The following is a 25,992-nucleotide window of genomic DNA, read 5'->3' on the forward strand; positions in this document are numbered from 1 at the left end:
ATCATCATCATCATCATCATCATCATCATCATCATCATCATCATCATCATCATCATCATCATCATCATCATCATCATCATCATCATCATCATCATCATCTTCTTCTACTACTACTACTACTACTACTACTACTACTACTACTACTACTACTACTAATAATAATAATAATAATAATAATAACAATAATAATAATAATAATAATAATCTGTTCCACGCAACCTGATAGGAAAAAAGTAGTTGTTTTTCCCCCCACCACGTTCAAGTACATGTGAATGTTGGTGTTCCGTCTTCCACCATCAGCCCCAGCACACCGAAGTATAGAGTGTACCTAAATATGTCTAAATAATAAATTACAACTTTCATAATAACACTACGAATTTTAAAACTATTACATTTGCCTGTATTATAATGAGATAAGTAATACGTGTTATTATAATGGAAATTTCATTGAACAGTTGTATTGTTTATTCTCCTTCTTTTTCGCAGTCGGACTTGTGGCATAATGTTGGAATGGCAAGGGATCGCAGGGTTGGTAATTCAATGGGTACTTATTTATTGATACAATAATTTCATAATAATATAAAATTGAAAACCAAGTACAATATGTATGGGTAAATTATCAGAGTGTTAAGATGATAACAATAGAACCTGAAATGCTATTAAAAAAAAAAAAAAAAAAGCACACTTTTCGTTTCCTCACTTTTCGTTTCCTCTCTTATTAACCGATGTTCTTACATTAAAAAGGCATATATATATATATATATATATATATATATATATATATATATATATATACTGATAATATTGTTCCAATAATAATTTTGTTTGCTGAGTCCCTCTTGCAGAAGACGAGGAAATGACTTTTTATTGTCTTAGAAATATTATGTATCTCCATTAATAGGATTAATCATTTGCAGTAATTAACATGCAAGAGAGAGACGCTTATGGCGTGCAGAACATAAAATGAGTTCTACGTCCCACGGATATTTAGGATTTAGATTTCTGGGCTTCCGGGAAAAGGGAAGGAAGGAAGCGGCCTGGGACCTATAAGTTAGGTACCACCCCGGCATTTGAATGGTGTGAATGAGGAAAACCCAGAAAAACCTCATTCAGGGTGGCTGGCCTGAAAAAGCGTTATACACTTTTTCGACCGAATGGCCCCTCCGGGAACGCTCGCACCGAAGGCGAGTGTGTTAGCGACTACGCTATCCCACGGCTAGGCCGGCTAGACTAAAGGAGACGGTGATGATGAGAAATGAATGAAATGGTGGAATGAAGAAAGTGGAAGGAAACGGGAGAACCCCGAGAAAATCCACGCACACGGTGTAGAATCGAAAACCAAGAACAATATGTATGGGTAGATATTATCAGAGCGTTAAGATGATAACAATAGAACATGAAATGCTAAAAACCCTTCTCGTTTCCTTTCTTATTAACCGATGTTCTTACATTAAGAACAAGAAGATATATATATATATATATATACTGATAATAATGTTCCAATAATAACTGCGCTTGCTAAGCCCCTATTGCAGAAAACAGGGAAATGACTTTTTATTGTCTTAGAAATATTATCGGTCTCCATTAATTGGAATAATCACTTCCAGTAATTAATTTGCAAGAGAGAGACGCTTCGTCCCACAGTTATGCCGGCTAGGCTAAAGGAGATAGGGATTATGAGAATGAATGAAATGGTGGAATGAAGAAAGTGGGAGGGAACGGGGGATCTTCAAGGAAACCCACGCACACGCTGTTTGTTAACTACAAAGTTTATTTGGCGCGAGCTGGGATCGAACCAGGAACCCCATGCATTACAGGTGAAGGCTCTACCACTGAGCCACCGCGGCCCCAGGCGTGCAGGATAGTGTAATGTTGTGACAAGAGTTGATTATTGTGTAAGAAAGGAAGAGTAACGATAAATACGAGTTCGTTCAATTATACAAAAATAACAAACGCTTTGGCTTAAAGAGCTCAAAGACTCATCGTAACAGAAACAAACTTTTCCATTAGATTTTAACCTGCAAAAAGTCAATGTACCATCTTTGTTATCAACCAGATCCTGCTTAACATTGTCCGGAAGCCTTCTCTTTCTCCCAGCTAATAGTTTCCTTCGCCTCGGCTTTTTGAATAGGACTTGGTGCGTATTTCCCATACAAGCAACGTGTCATGCTGATCTCATACGTATTAACTTTACTATCTCTTTAGTGCACGGTGATCTGTAGTTGTTGTGAAATAAAAGCTTGTATAGCGTTTTAATTTACCTGAATGTATACCTCTTTTGCTCCAAATATTTTTATCAATATTTTATTTTCGAAACCCCGCAGTTCCAGTTCTTGTAGTCGTGTTAGGGATCAACTTCCACATTCATACAAAATTGGGCAGATTGAGCTCTTATTGATTTTAATGTTTTCGAAATTTGTTAAGACAATAAAATGTTTTGTTACGACAATAAAATGTGGGATAAACTTTAGTACGTAAATAATATGCAATACTTTTCTACAAACAAAAATTAAAAACAGGAATTGTTTGTTACTCGGGGTTGATGGTTAAAAGGAACAGCAGTGCTTTCTCAACATTAGGTGCGAGCGAATTGACGATTTACGAATTTAGAGTTTACACGATTCTGTTTATTAGAAAAGTTTCCCTCCCTGTGAAGGTCAACGACTAGCTTTCCCCTTCTGCAGTGGCAAGTGGTGGGAGGTAGGGGAGTTTCCTATCAGGTTGCCTGGAAGAGGAGAATAATAATAATAATAATAATAATAATAATAATAATAATAATAATAATAATAATAATAATAATAATAATGGTGGACAGCATTGCAAAAGCCTTTAATTAAACTTCGTCCACAGGCAAACTAAATCAAACATCAAACGAAACTTTGTGCATTTCTTAATAATGACGTGTCAATGAATGCTGGAGGTGCTTTAACTTACACAGCTCTCTCCGCTGGTTTTGATGCAAGTAGTCCCGGGTTCGATTCCTGATGATGGAGCACGAAAAATTTAATTTGACCATCATCCAACTTCATTAATCAATCGTCTCCTTTATCCCTCCCTCTCTCTTCTACATAGGACGTTAAATTAGAACTTTTTTCTTTTAATTTATAACTCTCATCGTACACCACTGAATTATTCCAATAACGAAAAAAAAATATATATATACAGAAATATCGAAGTATATGGGCAAATTATCTGATTGTCTGAATTCAAGTGTTCGGAATAAAGGTTGACATTGATGGTACGATCGTTAGGAAAGAGTTCAAAGAAAACTATCTACTCCATCATACCCAGAGAAACGGTCTCGTTTTACGACTGGTTCTGAAAGTTGACCCTTATTCAATCACTGTTTGCGCACATTCAAATTATAGAAAAACATCCACTTTTCGTCGCATGTGACAGTCCGTTTCAGGAAACGCATATGACACGGATTCTGCAGCAGTTGTCGGCACAATGCGGCAGCTCCCGAGTTTGTGAAGGTGACGCACTGCATCGAATTGGGGACATGCGAACTTGCTTTGACAGAAGTCGTGTGGTGGTGGATGAATTTTCCTCAATGCTGTGTTGTATGACCTCAGAATCTGTTACCCTGGGACGGCCGGATCTTGGCTTACCTTCTACACTTTTTACAACATGCACGAAATATCTGGAACCAATGAATTGCTGTGCTGTGGTTCACTGCATCTTCTTCTTTAGCACGATAAATGTTTTGGGTTGTTGCCGCAGCGTTATGCCTGAGTTCGAATTCACACAGTAACAATTCACGCATCAGGCATTGTTGAGGACTCACCAAAAACTGACTGAAGATACTGATTGAGTAATGGCCTCTGTGTTAAGCAGTGTGCTTGTCACACTACCTCTTAGACCAGTTTGACCTTGTACTTAAGGTCAATCACGGCATACTCACGAGCCTGTTGTTTAAGTTGTGGAAATACCGCACGACCTATGAGTCACCTTTGTACAATGAATAATTTTGCAACTGATAATTTTGCAACTGAATAATTTTGCAACTAATAATTTTGAAACTGAAATTGCGCAAACTTTCACTCCCTTATCTATATTGACACAGATAAAGCCTTAATAAGCAGGCAACAAAATTGGAAATTGCGCAAAAAAGTTATGCAACGTTGCCATCGTTACCATAAGCATTTCGACTAATAAAAACAGTCACTAAAACACAAGTTGTTTTAGTTTTTTTAAAAAATACAAAGTATTGGATGACAATAGTATTTTCAGTTATCGCTATTACATATGTGCACGGGTGTCATTAGAGAGGGAGACGAAGGAATATGTCCCAGTCAATAATTTTCTGTATTATGTCTAACTGTAAAATTGGCTGTAGGATTAAAATTGTAATAAAAAGTTAATGGAAGCAAATAGTTATTGGAAAAGATGTTCTCTCACTTGCGTACATGTCAAAATTCTTCCCAGTTCCGTACAAGTGCCAGATGTAATGAAATGTAATGTAAAGCGAGATAAGAATTCCCATTTCAGTACAGGTTCAATAGTTGGCACTATTTCTGTGAATTTTTGTTACTTTTGAGCAGAGGGGGATATAGAATCTAAAGATTTCGTTTCGAGTAGCAGCCACAGCGAATAAGAGTCCTTGAATAGTTTCATTTTGCAGACTGCCTAGCAGGCCAGCACATCCCTCTTTATTGATAACACGTTTAAGAGCTCCAGCAAACTTTTCTCCCAAATTTTTGTCATTCATGCAGATATTGGAAGTTCAATAGAGAAAACTAATGTGATTCCAGTGGTTTTTGGCCATCTCTTAAACAAGAGAAGGCATTCATATTTATATGAAAGTTTTTTTCACTAATAAAGAAAGAAGTCCCAAATTGGAATCCTGGAATTGTTATGGTAGACTTCAAGGAAGCATTAATAAATTCTTTAAGGATAATTTTCCATTCAGCTTCCACAAATTTCACTTTAACCAGTGTCTTTGGCGTAAGATACAGGATTTGAGCTTGGTTACAGATTACAAAAAACCATGATTATATACGACTTCAGGTTCGAATGTGTGCGTCATTAGCTTTTCTTCCGTTAGAAATAGTGTCAGTGGTTGGCTGTCTATTCAAGAAGATATCTGTCTATTCAAGAAGATGGCTGTCTATTCAAGCTTGAGCAGTTCAATGACTATCTCGTTGACCAATGGCTAGAAAATTCTACAGTCCCAGTAAGCATGTGGAACTGTCATGAAAAACGCCATAGAACAAATAATCCCGCAGAGGATTGTTATAATGGATTAAATACTCTGCTAAACAAGCAACATCCTCATGTCATCGAATTAGTCCGTTTTCTCAAATCAGAAGGCAGGACAAGTGACCATGCTTACGACGGAAAGTATCTTCAGATTACAGGCTAAAAGAAGAAAGTATATGTGCAGCTTGAAAAAAAAAATGTAGTTTTGATGTTTCGAAAGATGTTAGATGATGTTTCGTTGCACTTTCATATATTCATAAGTTGTCATAAACTGTAAACCGTGTATACATATATTGATAAGAATTACATATAGGTGGCGGTAACAACGTTAAACGGCCTACTACACATGGACCAAGATCATAGAAGATCCAGGTATTAGTTCGACGGAGACTCTTTATAAAAGCCGACTTGTGTATCCCTTTCATGTGATTTGTGAATTCATATCAAACACATTTCAGGAATACATTGGTCGAATTTTAATTTAATGTGAAGGGTTGAGTCGAAAAAGAAAAAACTTACAACAGTATGGAAAGCACGTATGTATCTTTTCGTATCTCCTTGACCATGCAATTCCATATTCTCCTCTGCTCAAACTTTGCACAGAAACAATGTCAGTTATTAAACAAGTACGCAAGTGGGAAATGTTTTATCAATGTCAAAATATGTCATGTCATCGCCCATGGCACTTTTACGTATCTGGAAAGGATTTTCACATGTACGCATCTGAGAGGTAATCATTGGAAAACTGTAAGGGAAACAATCTTGTATGAAATAAACAAACAAGATGAATATTTCTAGAAGTTCCCTTTAAATATCGTGGACATGCGTTCGACCAATCGGAGATAAGAATTTGTTTGCATTTTCCAGTTTTGGCCAATCACAAACAAGCATTTGTTTACATATTTCAGGTGTGTCTATCACGTATCTTACAGTTAGTAACGGTCCTTTCACCTTTCTATAAATGATTCTTACATTTGCATTTGCATCTTAGTTACTGTTCTTAGGTGTTGTGAGGAACAAATGTTATATATTATTACCGTATAAATTGTTACAAGAATGAGTGCTCAGTGTGCTAGTTGCGGATGTAATAAGAATAATGTAACAAGCCAATAAGAACGAAAATCACAACGAGCCAATTAGGATCGATAGCAAATTTTAGTGAGGAGGGTACTATAAACAAGAAGCAACAAACTGGAGAAACATCAATGGAACTTTCAGAATGGGGTTTATATTGACGAAAACAGAAAAAGGTGTACCTTGCGTATTAAAGGAAAGCTTTAAGTATCGTTTCTTTTGCCAAGAACAAATTTTCTGAATCCTGTTGTTGGCAACGTCGCGGTGGAAATTTGCGCAATTTCAGCACTTTCTGCTCCCCGTTAATAAGTCATAGATTACAGAGATTATCAACGATCTAATCCTTAGAAAAATTTGCGCAATGTCGTTGCACCGGATAATGATACCAGCCATTCCTTACTGATAAAAACAAAATTAGAAAAGCATACCAATTGGTCCTCTAGGCATCTTTTTCAGTTTCCCTTGTGCATGAAGCTGTTTCATTCTCTGCACTAGCCCAGGAACCCAATGGCCATACATTGTTAATGCACTACTTTCTTGTGCCTTTATTGCCCTCAGCTGATGCTCCAAACTATCTACAAATAAAATAAAAATTTAGTTTTATTCTTTGGAATCAGAATTGATACCTACTACTTTAAAATCTAATGCACATGACACAAAAAAGAGGAAGTTAGATTAAGTTTCTGCAGCAACTAAACTTCTTTCTTTCATTTTATATTACGTACCACACGATCTTTCTTTACAGGCATTTTAAAATACGTAATTCAAGCAAAAAAGTCCAGTTGCGATATTCGTGGGCAAGATGCAACCATTATGGTAGTTACGGAAATTAACGGTGTCTCCGACATAGCCTTAGTCATGTCCGTATTAACGTTGACCTTGGCAATGGTAGGAGTCGAGAATTCCATTAAAGTACAAGACTCGTTCTTAAAGTAAATATCGATATTGCTTTAAAAACACGTAGAACATTATTTGCACATATTTTACACACCCTATACTAAGTTTCCACAGTTTCCGCCATTATTGAGACGTCTGTACTAAAGGGAAGCCATTTTTTGTATATCTTCCTCACAAAAGGATATCGTCTATCCCTGTGTTCAACAGAAGGATTTTTTGTTACGCACACAATTTCCGAAATCCTAAGGGTTTTACTTCTATTTTGTAACGGACTGACCGTGAATACTGTGGAAAGTAGAAGGAGACCAACGTTTGCCCTCGTGAAATTTTTTCGTAGACTACACGCACCAAATTATCCCTAATTGCTCCGCGTCCCATCGTGTACATTACTACGACCTCCATTGGACTTTCACTTCTTCATCAGTCTTATACTCATTACGTATATTTCTGACATTAGCAATCAATGTCTGCTGCTGTAACGTTTCCTGCATTCAAGAAACTAATAGCGGACTTCACTTCACAGTCAGCAGGGTGGTCTTCAGGCTTTCCAATGCTAATGAAAAAAATATAGGAAATCACAACGAAAAAATATAGGAGGTTTCGTAAAGATGTGAAAAAGGAACATTTCAATTATCCAATAGGTAGAAATAATAATAATAATAATAATAATAATAATAATAATAATAATAATAATAATAATAAAAAGATCACATGGAAATTACACCAATTGTTATATGAACATATATTCTACTGTAAATATAACTAAATGAGTAATTATTTCGTTGCAAAATTTTATACGAGTTTCTTAGTATTTTCATACGTAGCTAACCAGTACTAAGCAAAGACCACAAGGAAAGTGTAAAATGGGTCTGCATCAGAAAATCAGTGTTTGTAAGTATATGTCTCCAAAATATGAATAATTTCATTTGCAAGATTCTATAATTCCTATGTTAATTCCTTTTTTCTTTCCAAATAATATACTGAAGTTGTAACAATCAATACAAAATTCATTTTTAAAAAATCACAAAAGAATGATACAAAGAGCTGGTTTGTTAAGTATCTAAAATACACAATTGCACACAAAACTTGGTGCATCTAAGGAAATATATACACCAATAAATGTACCAGTTACACTTTCATTTTCTTCAGTGCTTGAATATGCCATTTAAGTGCATATTGTTTGGTAATTATCTTAGGAATTAACATAGGAAAGGACGAAACACAGAAGAGTCTCCATTCAACCATCCTACTGTGGAGACAAAAGGCTCTCCAACCACCCACACTTTACTTCCTTATGTCATTTTCACAAGTGGAAGTAGCAATGCCACAAAAATATAGGAGGTTTCATTAAAATATAGGAAATATAGGAGTTTATAGGAAGAGACGCAAATATATAGGATAAATAGGAAATATAGGAACATTGGAAAGCCTGCGGTCTTGAACGTTTTCACATCCTCAACAAGAAACAAACACACTGTAACTGTCTTCAAAGCTGCATCTGGCTTGCCAATGAATAAAGTCATTGTTTATGCTCAGAATTACAAATGCAGCGCCGACGCGAAAATATTTCGAAACGACCCTTATGTTAAAAACAGACGGTTTGAGATATCTATTAACTGCTGTAAACAACATTATGATCTTAACATCATTGAAACACATCTCTGCCATTGGATGAGGTACTTGTCTAAGCACTTTTTCGAAATAAAGGTTTTTGGAAATAAAGGCTATTTATTCGAAATCCATAATTTCACGATCATAATACTAGACACCAAAGTGCTTTAGATACATATTGCAATGTCCGTCTCACTTCCACTATTACTGCTGTAGAGGTAACCAAAATTTGGATGTTTATGATACTATAGCGTCATTAGTTTGCAACAATGAATAACAAATATGATATCCTAAGTTTTCGTTTAACATGTAGATTTAAAATATGTAATAACATGTAGTGTCATAACTTTATGCTGAGTTGGGAACATTGTTTATCTAGTGGTACCACAGAGCATATCTCCTCTATTAGTTTAAAATTACAAGAGCATATTAAAATTAAAATGAATGGTCCACACGATAAACAATTATTCTTGAGTACAAATACAGAACAAGTGAACATAAATTATAAATTCTAGTTATCATTATTCGGAGTTTGCAACTCTGCTATTTATGATAGATTTGCCAAAAATGTGAAAATCACAATGCTTGATGTGACTATAGTATGAAGTCATCTAGTTTGGCTCGTTTTCTGTTAGACAATGTAAAGGAATGGACAAGGAAAGGTAGCGTCTGGCCTACGTGTATTGTAGTCACATTTTCTTGTGACTAACACTCCCATTCTTTAGATTCCTGGAAAGAGAAGGAAGAAATCAGAGCAAGGCTCTACCTTTTGCGCGCTCTGCACGTTCACATAATTGGTGGGAAGCATTTGCTAGGCTGCTTCAAGGGCAAAGGTAGACTGACAGTAAGTACGTTGATCCAGAGGTTACTAGGAAGGAGAAATCTTCGCTTGCGTGTCATCAATGACAAGCCAGCAGTGTACGGAATCTGGGGAAAGTGAATGGAATGGAGATCCGAAGAATTATTTTTGTAATGCAACGCCTATATACGAATTATTATGACAATTGAAAACAGAAACACATCTACTACGAAATGTCATTTTTTATATTTAATTAATGTATCTTTAAAATTTATTAGGAGATTATTTCATAAGAACATGTACTACTATACGTAAAAAGATCAGAAGTATACTTTAGTAAATTACCCACTTAATTTCAAATTTCGTAACAAATATACCTATACAAACGTACTGAAAAATATATGTTAATCTATAAGTTACCTCAAAATCTATGTTCCCTTCAGTTGTAAACAGAAGTACAGAAATTAAAAGTTTGCAGTTTGCAAGTAAAGAAATACAACAAGTGGTAATAATAATAATAATAATAATAATAATAATAATAATAATAATAATAATAATAATAATAATAATAATAAACAATTTACTGTTTACCCGCGGACATTAGGTCTCTCGACACTTCTGCGCATGACAGAAGTAGAACAGTCCACTACAAAAAATAGGTATGTGTAGGTACAGGCAACAAGTGTTCGTTTTCTCCTCTGAGAGCGACTCTGGGGGCGAGAGAAAGAAGGCTGGAAGTTTAAACATAGTTGCCAAGCTACATAAATTGGATCCAGATCAGCAGTACTTTATAGTCAGGCGATGATGTCACGCAGTGAATAGAGCGCGCGCATTTTAAATGCAACCTGCTTTGTGTTTTTACGGGCTTCCATATTCGGTTGATTGCGCAAAAGACTCGCGCGAGGACATAATCTATTGTCTTTCTCTACAGTAGACACACGTTTGTGCTTGTGCAGTTTACTGTTTTTTCTAGTTCTTTCTCTCACCTGTTTCGTGTTTATGCTTGCGCGTGTGTGTTGTGTGTGTGTACGTGCGTTGTTTTGTGTATATTTTAATATGATGGAGCCAATACCGTCAACCAGTGCTGGCGTGAAGAAATACTTACATGGATTTTCTCGGGGTTCTCCCGTTTCCTTTCACTTTCTTCATCCCACCATTTCATTCATTTCTCATCATTAGTCTCCTTTAGCCTAGCCGGCATAACCGTGGGACGTAAAATTTAAGATTTCATTTTTTTATTATTCATAAAATCTTATCAGCTATAGTTTTGATGCCGGGTTGGTAACACTGTTCAAACAAACCACCCTCGCCAATAACCAATGCCTTCCTTCCTCTTCTTCTTTTACACTTCTCTCCTTTCATTAACATAGACTCTCCTTGGCACTCTGCCAACTGGAGGTCTCTGCCGAATGGGCGAACAGTAACTCTCACTTGCGAAAAAAAAAAGCTATTTTAAACCAAAAAGATGTTGTTTTTTTTTTCTTTAACCCTGCAAGCACAAGAGACAAAGCATAATATGGGCGCGGGAAAAAATCCTGCAGAGAGGAAGAAGAAAAAAAAGAACAATATCGATTAATAGTAATCATGCAGACGCCCAGTAATAATTCTGTTACCTCTTGAAAACTATGGCGTGTCCATAAAAATACTATCATACTTTAAAGTGGTATCACGTCACATTGGATAATCGTATTTAAATGAAACTGGTCACATTTGAAAGAAAAACTCAAATATTTTTGTGCATGTCAACAACGAACAACAATGTCAATAATGGATGGAATCAAACACAGAAATGTCCGGCCTATGGCCCATTTTTCTTTCGAGGGACTACTGTCACAGGTCCAACTTATCTTGACATGCTTACTAATTGGTTATTTCCTCAATTTGAAGAAGGCAATGACCTTATTTTCCAACAAGATGGATTGGACGTGCCGGAAATGATGATAATGTCTTCTACAAGTGGCCGCTGAGGTTGCCTGACTTGACGGTCTGTGACTTCTTTTTATGGGGTTAGGTAAAGGATTGTGTCTATGTACTCCTATTGCCTCAAAACCTGAAAGAAGTGCAAGTTTCGTATCAGTGCTGTCATCCAGTCCATTTCATCAGATATGTTGGAGCGTGTGTAGCGTGAATAGCAATATCGTCTTGATGTCTGCATCGGCACTCGGGAGGCCCACATTCAATGTCTATGAGGTATAGTAAAAAAATATTTGAACTTTTCTTTCAAATGTGATCAATTTCATTTAAATACGATTACCCAAAGCGACGTAATACCACGTTAAAGTATGACAGTATTTTTATGAACATGTTGTATTAGATTACCAACACAATGTAAAATAAATTAGCTTTTGCACCTTTTATTATGTAACCATTGTAAATCTGACTACAGGACTCAATCTACTACTACTTCGTACCTATATGGTATCTTGTTTCACTGTCTTCCGCTCGTAAGGAATGTTCTTCATCCTTGTACTTCAATACTGCTTCTCTCATCTGCTCTTTATGATGCTCTATGGTTTTCATTTGTGGAATGATTGACTCACGTTGCTGTTCTAATGCTTGCTTTTTCTGTTCTTTTTTCTTTTTGCGAGCTTCCATGTCAGCAACAGAGCTAAAAAAGGTTTCAGACTATTATTAGACATTTCTTATATACAATAACACTCATTTCACATTTAAGGTTATTATTCGCTTAAGTAGATACCGTATTTTACGGACTATAAAACGCACACGTAACATTTTTACTAGGGATGGCCAATTCCGGAATTTTTACTTTCCGGAATCCGGAAAGTAAAATCGGAAAATTCCGGAATTCGGAAAAATTCCGGATTTCGGAAAAATTCCGGAATTCAGAAAAATTCCGGAATTCGGAAAAATTATTTTTTCTTTTTGTAATTCTAAGAATTTTGTTCAAATGCAAACGAACAAATTTCCTTTTTGTAATCCTAAGAATGTATGATGCAAGTTAAGCTGAAACTTACATCCTAAAGTATACACTACTCAATCTTCCCATGGTTAATGAGATGTAGTCCAAAAGTACGATGCACTCCTAATATTTAATTTTTGTTTTACTGTGATATTGTCCAGAGGTAATACATATATCACACTGAGATAAACAACTTGACAGAATGAAGATATCATACGTAGTTTTCCAGAAAATCGTGAGAAACGAATTTTTATGAAATTAAAATATGCGTCGCTTGTTGCCAGTGTGATGCAATTGATAACTTTTATGCTGGAATAGTCTTATTATTATTATTAATCGTTTATGTACTGTAAAAGAAAAATATGAACCGTTAAGTAGTAGATTTTATCTGTTGTTTTTTGATATCTTCTAACAGTAATAACAAACTGCTTGTAAATACGCAATGATTATCAAGGACAATGGCATATTAATGTAAGGACTACTCTGCAGACTAGCAATAAACAATAAACAATAACAGATAAACAATAGTTGCAAAAAAAAAAAAAAAAAAAGTAACTAACTTGGGCATGTCAGAATGTTCGCGAGAATATAGGGACGCATTGAGACTAGCAAAGAGCGTTGTGTTATTATTACTCAAAGGGCCGTACGATGGAGGCATTAACGCTAATGTTAATGGCACTAATGAGCACTTACTTGTTCTAACGGTTAACCTCATTTTTGATATGATTCTTAGAAGTGGGCGTGTTGGCATGCAGTTAGAAGACATATCCATTATTTAAAAAGCACACGTTATCTGTGGAGTACTAACGATTTGCGTCACTATCGAACACTAACATAGCACTAGCGACGTTTAAAGTCGAAATTGGAGTCTGACATAAGTGGCTTGTCAACTTCACGGACATTATATTTTCCTTGAATGCGAGAATTTTGCGCCCGGGAAATTTGCGCCCTACCACAAAAATAGGAAAAAATGCGCTCGCAATATATTTGCACTGGGATGTTAGCGCCCTACAATTCAACTTATTTTTGTATTGTGTAAAGTAACTTCCACTCACACTTGAACTAGGCTTGCCTCTCATCGTCTCAGTGAGTTACTCCATCCGTTACAATATTCCGAACAAATGAAAAAAAATACAATTTTAGTTCACTAAAGGGTAATCCATACAAATACAATTTTTCATTATACTACAAAATTTACAATAAAAGTATAAATGACTGATATATAATTATTTATTAATATAATCAAAGAGTATAATTTAATCTACAAAAGGCTGTTTAACTCTACCCAGATATCTCTGTTCACAATCCTTGCGAGATGTTTGGCTTTTTAGGACACAAAATATAGAAAAGAAAATGTAAAGTGAATGTAAAATCAGTTCATTAATATTATCAAGAAAACTATGTACAGTGTGTTTACTTGCTGGAATTACACTTCAAACACACAATTGCTTTCAGTCGTTCTTTCAGAAAAAATATTCCGGGGGGCACACTTAGTATTCCGGAGGGGGTCACTGCTGGTACTATTCTATTTATTATTATATTATATACGTATTATTTTGGTCTCCTCCGAGGGGGCACTTTGAGAGCTTTGGGGAGGCCAGTGTTCCCCCAAAATCATCTCTGGAAGAAGCAGTGATTGCGTTGATCCGTTGTGTTCTTTTGGCTTATATTGAAGTTTATTGTCCCCTTATATAGCCACAATGAAAATAAATCACAAATGGCACGGTTGTGGGGGGAGAATTGTTTATGCTGTAATGTCAGCCCCTCCGAGCAAATACGTAAGCTCCAATAGGTTCTTTTATTTCGCAGGGCTCAAACTTCCCGGTGGAGGTACATTGCAGGCGCAATTTTCCTGTTCTTGAGGTAGGGCGCAAATTTCCCAGACGCAAAATTCTCGACACCGTTCCAATGACCTCGGAAGACTATATCTTTTTCAATACTTTTTTATATTTTTTTACTCGAGATTTCTTCATAGCTTCTTATTAAAATACTTACTAATATATCCTCATTTTATTGTCCTAACCAATCAATATGGGTATGTTGTCAGTAAAATATTTAGATTGATCGAGCCTCTGGTGTGTAACCACAGTATTTCATATCATCCCTCAATTAGAAATCTTGGCTAAACGAACCAATATATGTTGCCAATAAAATAGTTTACAATGATTGAGCCCCTGGTAAATGACCACAGTATTTCGTGACAGACCCCCCCTTCCTATTACCATATTCTAGCTACGTGCCTGACTCAGCTAATTCTCTACATTCTTTACCAAGCACACATTTTCTAAAGCGGAAAATGCTCTCTAAATAACTAAGCTCATTATTTTCAGCAGATGCACAAATTGGGTAACATTCTATCTACATGAATGTTATATATGTCGATTACTGGAAACCGTTTCTCGCTATCTATTACCATATTTACTATATAATGATTAACGTTAAAACTGGAAATGGTTGATTTGTACCGCTTCCGGTTTGAATATTACATTCATTAGGGAACTCGATTCTTAACTATTGACTCTGTACGTCGTGGCCAAAATTGATGGTAATCCATCAGATAGTTCTTGCGACTGTTTGTTTCACTGACGGACAGAATGAATATATGGCTATAGAGTTTTGATAAACTAAATTCGTTAATGAGTGATGATGGAACAAATATAAGAAAGGGAACCAAGAGTAGGCCTACCACCGGAAAAATTTTCGAACACAAAATTAGCCATCGAAAACCCACATGTCCTGGGTTAGAATACCATAGATGAAAACTCTACCACTGAGTCATCAATCACCCGCTTATTAGTTTTATTAATTATTATATTAATATAAATTAATGAATGCCTGCTTCTGTTAATTATTGAACAATTACATTGTATACTTCGTAAAGTCAAAAATTATAAATTTGTATTTACTGTACATACAGTGAGCGTAGAAAGTGTTCGTACACCTATGCTATTGAAACAAGAATGCCTGCGAAAAAGAAACAGAAAATTTAAGAAGTGTAATAACACACACAATATAAATAATGAAAACTAAGCTTTATGAATATATCAATAAAGAACCACGAGGACAAGTTTAATGGTCAGAAAGTAAATAAATTCCGTAGAAAGTGTATAGAGTAGACGCAAAAAGAGATCGTACACCTGACATACGAATACGAAACAAAGATACCACAACTGGGGTTCACTAGTATTCACCTGATTATACACCTCTGTATAGCATGACGAATAACAGAATGAGTTTAGTTGTGAATAGGAGTGAAAAAACTGCACGGTGGGCTGTCAAAATGGGAAGCAACCGAGCAGAAACAAATGAGGAGACAAGAAAAGTAATTATTAAATTGCATAAGAAAGGTAAATCTTTGAGAAAGATAGCAAACCTTGCAGACAGACCTCGTTCAACAGTACAACAATAATTGCGATGTATAATGTTTCTATCACTGTGCGGAGAAAAAAAAAAAAAAAAAAAACTGGAAGACCAAGAGTGTTGAGTGAACAAGATAAACGTTACATTATTAGGGAAAGAAAAAAGGTTCCGAAAAGTAGTGCTGTGCAATTGGCAACGGATCTGGAAACACGCGGTGTTAAAGTATCAGCCAGTACAGTGCGGAATATTTGCAGGGTATCATGGTCGGATAGCCAGGAAAATGTTATTGGTGAACAAGACAAATCGTATAAAGAGACTAAAGTTTAAAAAAGAGTATAAAGATAAGGGATCAGGCTTCTTTCTGGAAAGGGTCATATTTTCGGACGAAAGTAAATTTAATCTTATCGAATCCAATGGGAGGCGTATGGTATGACGCAAGGTGAATACAGAGATGAATCCTCAAAATCTCGTCCCTAAAGTAAGACACGGAGGAGGGTCCGTGCTCGTCTGGGGTTGTATGAGTGCCTCAAGAGTGGGTCGTCTCCACTTTATCGATGGAGTGATGATCCACAAAGTGTATATTAACATATTAAAGGAAAATCTCCATAGTAGTGCGCAGAAAACAATTTATTGTTCAGCAAGGCAACAACTCCAAACATACAGCGGAAAATACTCGATTTTGGCTACTCTATAATACCTTGAAACAGCTTCGCACACCTCCCCAATCCCCAGACATGAACCCCATAGAACATCTATGGTCAGTTCTGGAGACAAGAATCAGAAGGCACAGCTTCTCTACTAAAGAAGGCCTGAGAAAAGCTATTCAAGAAGAATGGGACATAATCAGTCCCGAAGCTACTAACTAACACTAACTCTATGGCCTATGGAACCCGGAGGTTCAATGCCGCGTTCACAAAAGCTCTCCACTGACTTCTATAGTCCCGAAGCTACAGAACTACGAACTACTACAGGTGAAATCAATGCCACGAAGACTACAGACAATCATTAACGCACAGGGTAATCCCACAAAATATTAAATAACGTAATATACTTTATAAACATTAATTCAATCATAAGTGTACGGTGACTTTTTGTGTTTACAAAAAAGGAATTCTCTCTTTTCTTCTGAACAAAACAGTGATTGTCTTTGTTTGGCCTTTCTCTTGTATATAGAAATAAAATGTATGAATGTGTAGTCTTAATTCTGGTTATATATATATATTCCACCTCCCGTTCTCATGCTAGCTGTTTTCAATATAAAATATGCATGGTGTACGAGCACTTTCTGCGCTCACTGTAGGTATGTTGACAATAAGCGAATGTTATTAGAATATTTGTTGAGATTTCTTTTCCTTCACTGCCTTTCGCCTGGTTAAAAAGTAGTTTGCAGTGCTTTGGAGCAGCTGCAGGTGGGAAAGCGATAATGTTTGAGACATACCGGCGACTTTTTTGTGTGTGAAAATAAGACCTTCCTCATAAAGCAGTAAATAACTGCAGTAGCAATTGTCTACGTAAGTGATAAAGACATATCCAACTACAAGAAACTAATACAGTATATATATTCATTATTGTGTTTCTCTTTTAACAGCTACTAGCTAGGGATGGCCAATTCCAGAATTTTTACTTTCCGGAATCCGGAAAGTAAAATCGGAAAAATTCCGAATTTTTTCTAAATTCCGGATTTTTTCCGAATGTCGGAATTTATCTGAATTCCGGAATTTTTCCGAATTCCGGATTTTTTTCCGAATTCCGGATTTTTTCCGAATTCCGGATTTTTTCTGAATTCCGGAATTTTTCCGAATTCCGGATTTTTCTGAATTCCGGAATTTTTCCGAAATCCGGAATTTTTCTGAATTCTGGAATTTTTCCGAAATCCGGATTTTTTCCGAATTCCGGAATTTTTCCGAAATCCGGAATTTTTCCGAATTCCGGAAAATTTTGGCCATCCCTAATTTTTACCATTTTACAGGGTGTCCGAGAAGTCCTTCCCTGATTACAGAAATTGATAACTCAGGCTAGAAATAAGATAGAAATATGAAACTGGTGTTGAATTGTTTACAAACTATAAAAGTTTTTGTCTGTGTTAGGTTTGTTCTGTTCTGTTTTACCAAGTCTCAATTTTGTTTGTTTTAGGTTTGTAGGACGTAAGTAAGAAGCCCAAGAAGCCATGCCAACCAACCAGGAGAAGGCACAGTGTGTCCTGTGGTACCATGAGACACGATCACCAACCACGGTGCAGAAACAGTTCCAGACAACATTTGGAAGGACTCCACCTGATGTCAAGAGCATTAAAGCCTGGTATGAGAAGTTCAAGAACACAGGATCGGTTGCTGACCTTCCGAGGTCTGGTCGACCAAGAACCTCAGCAGACACGGTGGAGGCTGTGCGGCAGTCTTTTCTGAGAAGTCCTAAGAAATCGGTGCGTAGGGCCTCACGTGAATTACAGATGCCAAAAAACTCTATCCATGACATTTTACACAAACGTTTATTGTTTCGTGCTTACAAAGTGCAACTCGTTCAGGCCTTGTTGCCCGACCACGGTACACGTCGATATGACTTTGCGGTCGAAATGCTATCACGTATTGAGGACGATAATGGTTATCTCAGACGAATTGCCTTTTCCGACGAAGCGACATTCTTTGTCAGTGGAGTAGTGAATCGCCATAATGTACGCATTTGGGGTTCAGAACCCCCCAGGGAGGTCAGGGAGTTCACCAGAGGCAGTCCAAAGGTGAATGTTTGGTGCGCGTTATTGCACGATCGAATTATCGGGCCATTCTTCTTCGCTGAGAATACCATCACATCTGCAGTGTACCTGGATATGCTGCAGCTGTATGCTGTTCCTCAGCTGCTTCAGTATCGCCCCGATGTCGTTTTTCAGCAAGACGGTGCACCACCTCATTGGGGTTTGGACGTCCGTGCCTATCTCGATAGGACATTTCCTGGGCGATGGATTGGTCGTGATGGACCAACAGCTTGGCCTCCACGCTCTCCTGACATAACCCCATTAGACTTCTTTTTATGGGGTTATGTCAAGGATGAGGTCTACCGAACACGTGTACCAGATCTTGAAACCCTGCAGCAACGAATAACCACAGTCGTTGCATCGATCCCTCCAGTGATGTTGGCTAATGTGTGGATGGAAATTGAATATCGCCTAGATCTGCTACGTGCTACCAAGGGTGCTCATGTGGAAGTGTACTGATGTGACCAAAACTTTTATAGTTTGTAAACAATCCAACACCAGTTTCATATTTCTATCTTATTTCTAGCCTGAGTTATCAATTTCTGTAATCAGGGAAGGACTTCTCGGACACCCTGTATTATTAGATGACGGGGCGGGGGAGAGAGTTTTAACAAACTTGTGAATCCCTGCAACTCATGTTTGTCGCATCGGTGCACTGCTGCTGTCAGTTGAATCCAATGTTGCCAAATAGAGATAGGTTTCCTGCGACATCGAATATATGGCCATTTTTAAGACTGGCGGGAATTTTAAATGAAACTCTGGACATTTTTATATTAATTTCGAGTGTAAGACGCGCCTAAATTTTGGAGGCAATTTGGAGGAGAAAAAAGTGCGTCTTATAGTCCGTAAAATACGGTAGATTTAATAGATTTAATAATAATAATAATAATAATAATAATAATAATAATAATAATAATAATAATAATCTGCCCCGGCAGAATCCACTGCGAGGGGAACCGAGCTCTTGGAACGCGAGCGATCCACGGGTGGTGGATAATAGAACGGCCTCCAGTGGTCAGCTGCGAATAGGAAATAACCAGCCCCCAACTACAGCGGTAGTAAGGATCAGGGTGCACTGTATTATCAAAGTGACGATTATGGCTCAAACATAAAGCACAATGTCCATATCCCACTGTGACATGGCTATCTTGCAAGGTTATAGTGAAGGAACACCATAGGCTAGGATATGACTGCCGATAACAGTCATAGCCCATGAAAATGGAAATACAGAAGAGAAAATGAAGCCTCGGAAAATGCCGTACCCGATGCTGGATACAAGCCACCGGTGATAGGATGTTGAATCAGCGGACACCTGTCGGGACACCCGAATAAACTACAGCTGAGCAGATAAGTAACACCCAACGCATACCAGCTATACCAACACGAAGTGTATAGCACTCAGCAACCACCAAACGCAAAGAAAATTAAAAGTGCATGAAATGACCAAATGAAATAAACGAAGAAATAATGCGCTTATATATATTACATACGAGTAACAACGAAACTCGAAACAGTTAAGAGAGGATACAGGACACCCTTTGGAATGCAATTAAAAAAAAAAAAAAAAAAGCAGAAGCCGAACAGATCAGATACGAACAATAAATGCAAATAACCTACTACCAATAATAATCAGAGTACAGATCATCAAAGAACACGAAGCGAAATAATAGCTACGGAAACAAAGAAAGAAAAATGAAAATGACAGAAATTAAATTTAACGTCCAGCGATTATGCCTTTTAGGCTACGGGAGACGATGATTGCGGCAAATTAATGATTATAGTAGAATTGGTGGCATCAGAACGTGGGAGGAAAGGACATCTTTGAGTTTTACGTCCCACGGTTATGCCGGTTAGGCTAAAGGAGACGGTGATGATGAGTAATGAATGAAATGGTGGAATGAAGTGGAAGGAAACGGGAGAACCCCGAGAAAACCGACCCACACGGTGTTTGTCCACCACAAAGTTCACTTGGCGGGGGCTGGGATCGAACCCGCAACCCCAAGCACCAGAGGTGAATGCTCTACCACTGAGCCACCGCGGCCCGTCCGTGGGAGGAAAGGGAGTACCTCAAGAAAACCCACGGACACGATGTTGTCCACAAACAAACAAACAAAAAAAAAAAAAAAAAAAACTTGTCCGGGAATCATACCAGGGGCTCCATGACGAAAATGACAGAAATATAACAAATAATTCAGAAACTATAAATAGTACAGAAGTTACACATAACAGGCAAAAAGCGAAAGAAATTAGAAACTTAGATAATGCCAAAAACATAGACAACAAAGAATACAACCCTCTGAAAACAGAATATGATAAAGCAAAAACAGAATTTCGGAATAGACCCAGATAAAAGGAGAAACTTTTAACGAAATCTACATAATATACTGTGCAGTCTTAGTAAAAACAAGAATAATAGAGGAGAGACAAACTGGGAAAAGAAACTAAAAGAACCAGGAGAAAATACGCTCGGGAAGGAAGGCTTATCAGAAACATAGAAGAAAAAAGGACAGATTTAGACCAAATAAACCAATACACCAGAGGTACTGACGGAGATAATGAAACACACGCAGAAAACTTTCAACAAAGCAGACATATATCAGACACAAATACAACGAACACATAACTAAACGGGGACACCGCAGTCTAGTGGTTACAGTGTTGGACTCACGTCCACGTGGTCCTAGGTTCGATTCCCGGCCGGTGCTTCCGAATTTTCGGGGTCCACCCAGGTCGTGAGACAAACTGGGGAATATAAGATTCTAGTAAGCTCCTAATACGCTTTTAAAGACAAGGCGATGCAGCGCGCTGCTCACGTGCTCATCGCAAGGCTGGACGTAGTTCAGCCGGTCGCTGACAGATGGCGTTGGAGCGGCTCAGGCCCTCAAATCAGGGTTTGAAAAAGCCCGGGTATTTTTTAAAAAACAACCCACCTGGGCCCATGTGGGTTTTTCCGGGTTTAATTGGGTTCTTTCGAAATATTTTAATGTCTTTGGGGTAAAAATGTTAAAATATGATTTACATTTCAAGATTGTCATTGTCACAACTTGCAACAATTTTCTATTCACTGCTGTTTTAAAAAAATGGCCGCCATTTTGAACTTTTATATTGGATAGCCGAAAATATATATACAGCAAATTTTTTAAATGTCTTGTGCTTCTACCCTCAAAATTTCAACTTAGAAAGTCCGAAAATTGCACCATGTAGCATGGATACACGCTATTTTGAATAATGGCCGCCATTTTGAAATTTTATGCCGCCAAAATATATACAGCTAATTTAGTCTCTCGTGCTTCTGCTCTAAAAATTTCAACTTGAAAGACCGAAAACTGTCGTTTGTGCCGTGGATATCCGCTATTTTGACAAAAAAGGAGTCATTTTGTAACTTTACGTTGGTATGCCGCCAAAATCTATACAGAAAATTTAGAGAGTGTCTCCGGCTTGTATCCTGAAAATTTATAAGACCGAAAGTTGAACACTGTGTGGTACAGACAGACAAACGAACAAATGTAGATCGAGTCATCCCAGGAGCCTCAGTGACGTTCGCCAAATATGAATACCTGTAACGTACCGGTTTACCGGTAGCGATTACATTATATTAATACCGGTATGCATGTTGATACTCGTTTACTCGTTACATGTTTGATGGCTCCCGTATTGTGTATCTGTGCCAATTTTATTTTATTATTGTTATGTTCGTGTGTTTGTGTTAATTACATAGGTTAGTTGTTGTTAGGTCGGTTTGGCACACCTTGGCAAACCTTTGCTTTCCCTGATATTTCGTAATTATATAGATTTAGGCTATTATTCTATATCTGAGCACACGTTTGACTTGTAAAACCTATATTATTAGGCGGAATATAATTATGTATAAATAAATTAACCGGTGTCACAATGTGCATTGTGCTGAGGAAGAACTGCATTACGGTAATACAAATATAATTACGATAATAACGAAACATTACCAATGCACTTCAAAATTCATATTAAATAGTTGAATAGTAGAAAGGGGATTTGTATTACACACTTTATTAATTTGAAAATGGTATTATTATTACTCACCAAGATTATCAATCCAAAATTCTTGTATTTTTATACTTAATTATCAATAGAGCATTAGGCCTAGCGTTAGGCCTAATAATAATGACAATTCAGTGAAGCTTTAGTGAAGTTTTCTGCTGGGTACTACCAAACTCAACTGATTAATAATATTAGACGTATTAGGATTATATTTATAAACAGTAAAATCACTAAATTGGGATAAAGCAAACATAATTTTAATGATAGTTGTTGATAGAAGAAGAAGAAGAAGAAAGTAACACACCAGCAGGAGAAGGGGGTGAGAGAACTCGATGTCGGAAATTTAGTATATTACGAAATTATTGGATTTGTACCATTAACCTATATACAAAAAGTGATCTGGGAATAACCTTAATAATCTCTTTCGGTTGCCGAGTTCTCACAAAATTTTTATTTAACCTTTTTTGATCCACCCCCGCTGGTCATTAATGTCTGCAAATCGCCATGATAGAAGCAGACATATAACCTCAGTTTGAGAAGACTGTTGACGGCCGAGATTCCCGGCTTTTGGAGAAGGGAAAGTGGGCTGTTATCGGGCTCCTTAAGACTGTAAGTAATTCTACCTGGCTTCCAGGTAACCTGATTTTTCTTATTTTGAACAATAACATCTTTATGGAGATAAAAGTTCGTCTTCCAAGATGGCGTCGGTGACGTAGGAGTGTATTGTGAAATTCAACAGTTTGAAAATTTTTTATTAAAAAACTAATAACTCTTGGAAGTAATCTTGCGAAAAATGATCAATATAAGTACTATGGATAGCTAAATTTCATTTGCGTTACGCATCTCGCTTATCTGCCATAAATGTCTCCACGTTACTATTAATCTTTACAGTCAATTCAAAATTTTGCATGATAGAATGAATCTTAATACGGAATGCATTTAAATATAAGCGGATTTACCGTTATTGCGTATTCGGTACATGTTCTTAGTTACTGTAAACTCACGGTATGATTAGCTTAGCTCCGGAATATTTTATGAAGGTTGATTTCACCTTGTGGCTCTTAGATTTATATGACTGACAAACTAATGAATTGATCCACCACATTAGTATGAATTTTCTTGCATGTTGTAAAAGAAAAAGTAAATAAATAAAACAATAACGTTCCATATTAGTATTGAGAATATCCTGTCACGTATTTACGTTTCTTATCATCAATCATACCATATGTACATAATTCGCTGTCCATTATTTTTTTTCTTTTCCTTTCTTTTCTTTGTAGTGCATAAATAAAATATTTAATGTGTTGTCCGAGGGCGGGCTAAATGCTTAAGCCATATCTGATATATGCTACATTTTTAGAACTCAGTTGGAGTTATACAGTAGCAACACAGATTGGAGGACTTTGTAGAATATGAGTGACAGTTAGAAAATTATGTCTTCAGAAATGGAACGTTCAGTTTTTTTTTATAGATAATTAAAAGGGGATGGATGGATCAGTATTTGGTAGATTTTTTTTTTTTTTCTTTTCTTGTCTGTAAAACCAGTCATGATACGAATTTAGTCGAAGAGCAATTATTGTAAAGTTCCGTAGTTGGCTACTCAAGATCAATCCTTGTCTGATATATTGTAACTAAGGTACCGATTCGCTGAAACTGTCTTGTGATTATCAAATATATCAATTGAAGTATCGATATGCAACTTTATGAAACTGTTATAAGATACAATTGTCTTAAGTTATTAATCAAACTGGATTTTTTTTTTCAAACTTGTCTCCGTTTTGTAATGATAAACCGACCTAAAATAATAAAATTGTTATCCTAACTTGAGCTTATGATTTCGAATAAACTAATTTGTTAAATAGCAACGTGAACAGTGAGACATATAGAGGTTGTAAGAATACAGAATCTTGCTGCTGGTTTACTGCTTAAGCAAGAACCTAAATGTCATGTTCTAGAACCGAGTCAGTTGTGCGTTATTTCGTTGGAACAAAGCAGTAGTACAGAACTTAGTTTTTTTTTTTCCTTTTTCTTTATTACCTATTCAAAATTGGTAAATTATCATAGTGTATAATATTTAGAAATATTCATCACTCTGTTTTATTGGATTTTAAGAATCTTTAACAAAGTGATAACCCAATTCAGGAATTTTGATTTTATTTTCGAGACTTTCTCATTCCTGGGAAAGAGCGTGGTTTTACATACCAAATAGCTATATTAATTTAAAACGAAGACATAATTCATCAAAATGTCTCATATGTGATAAATATTTATCAATGTAAAATAAATGGTTTTATTTGCTAAGTACACTTTCGATGCTTTGTGTGTTCAATTAGGGGAATTTCCTGAGCACTTGTTGCAAGACGGTTCTTTTCTGAAAATTAATTTAAAACAATTAACAAAGATAGGCCTATAATTCATATTTTATAAAGTAAATGTTTTAAAATGTCATAAATGAAATTAAATATCTTCCAGCGTGAAATATATAGTTTTATTGTTAAAGTATTCTCTCCGATGCCTTGTGGGTTCAATTGCAGGAATTTCCCGAACATTTCTTTCACGATGGGTTTTTCCCTGCAAATGCAGCTTGCTTTATTGTACAACGAAACTTCCATTAATACTGAAGTTTTAATTCAGCACTTAAAATAGTAAGCGTTACGTAGTCTTGGAAGCTCCGAGCATTAAGATTCTTAATTTTGATAATAATATTTACGCTATTGCTGGTGTTGATTCTACAGAATGCTTATTTGAAGGGTAGCAAGAAATGACTGAACTGAACTGTTGTTGGAAAACCAAATTTTACTGAATACTTTTCTTACCATCAAATGTAAGAAATAGTACTAATAGTTTTACTAATGTATTTACATATTTACTGTTAGTACCGGCACCTATGACCTTAAACCCGTCAACGTATGAGGGATAAGTCCCTCGGCGGCGCCGAATCAGAAAGCAGACTATTCAGGGAAAGTATTTTCTAAAATATAAAATTGCTTACTTTACTTCAAACAGGCTATAAGCATAATCCACACATTAATTTGTTTTAAAATTATCTCAAGCTAAGGTGTTTTTTTTTTTTTTTTTTTTTTTAATTCATTCATTCTGTGCATTCAGAACTTTATAAAGGTCTTATGTTGAATGTTGTTGTCTACCTTAACGTGAAAGCATATAATTTGCCCAAAGAAAGTTTAAAATCTGATAAAAATAACTTCAAATGTAATCACCTTCGTTGTATGTACCAATAACATACTAACAAAGAGGTCAAAAACCAAGGTGGGTTTTTCCAGGTGGGTCCAACCCTGCCTTAAATGGGCTGTTACGCCAGGTGATTTCGTTTTACATAACGAAACGAAATAAGAACATACACAAACA

The 25,992-nt window shown here is 36.5% G+C and overlaps 1 protein-coding gene across 7 annotated transcripts in view; it reads right to left on the reverse strand.

The window, feature by feature from the left end:
• Window positions 1–25,992, reverse strand: part of LOC145673386 (structural maintenance of chromosomes protein 6-like) — a 172,166-nt gene that overhangs the window by 86,824 nt on the left and 59,350 nt on the right. For 6 of the 7 annotated variants that reach the window (XM_081743037.1, XM_081743041.1, XM_081743044.1 and 3 more), the window contains 2 exons: window positions 11,995–12,191; window positions 6,705–6,851 (listed from right to left, as the gene is read on the reverse strand). In XM_081743037.1, the coding sequence (XP_081599163.1) occupies window positions 6,705–6,851; window positions 11,995–12,191 (344 nt within the window). The remainder of the gene's footprint in view (window positions 1–6,704; window positions 6,852–11,994; window positions 12,192–25,992) is intronic. The other variant, XM_081743042.1, reaches the window with a different exon arrangement.

The sequence above is a fragment of the Thermobia domestica genome, chromosome 16 (assembly GCF_964235325.1).
Source record: "Thermobia domestica chromosome 16, izTheDome1.hap1.1, whole genome shotgun sequence".
Classification (NCBI taxonomy): Eukaryota; Metazoa; Arthropoda; class Insecta; order Zygentoma; family Lepismatidae; genus Thermobia; species Thermobia domestica.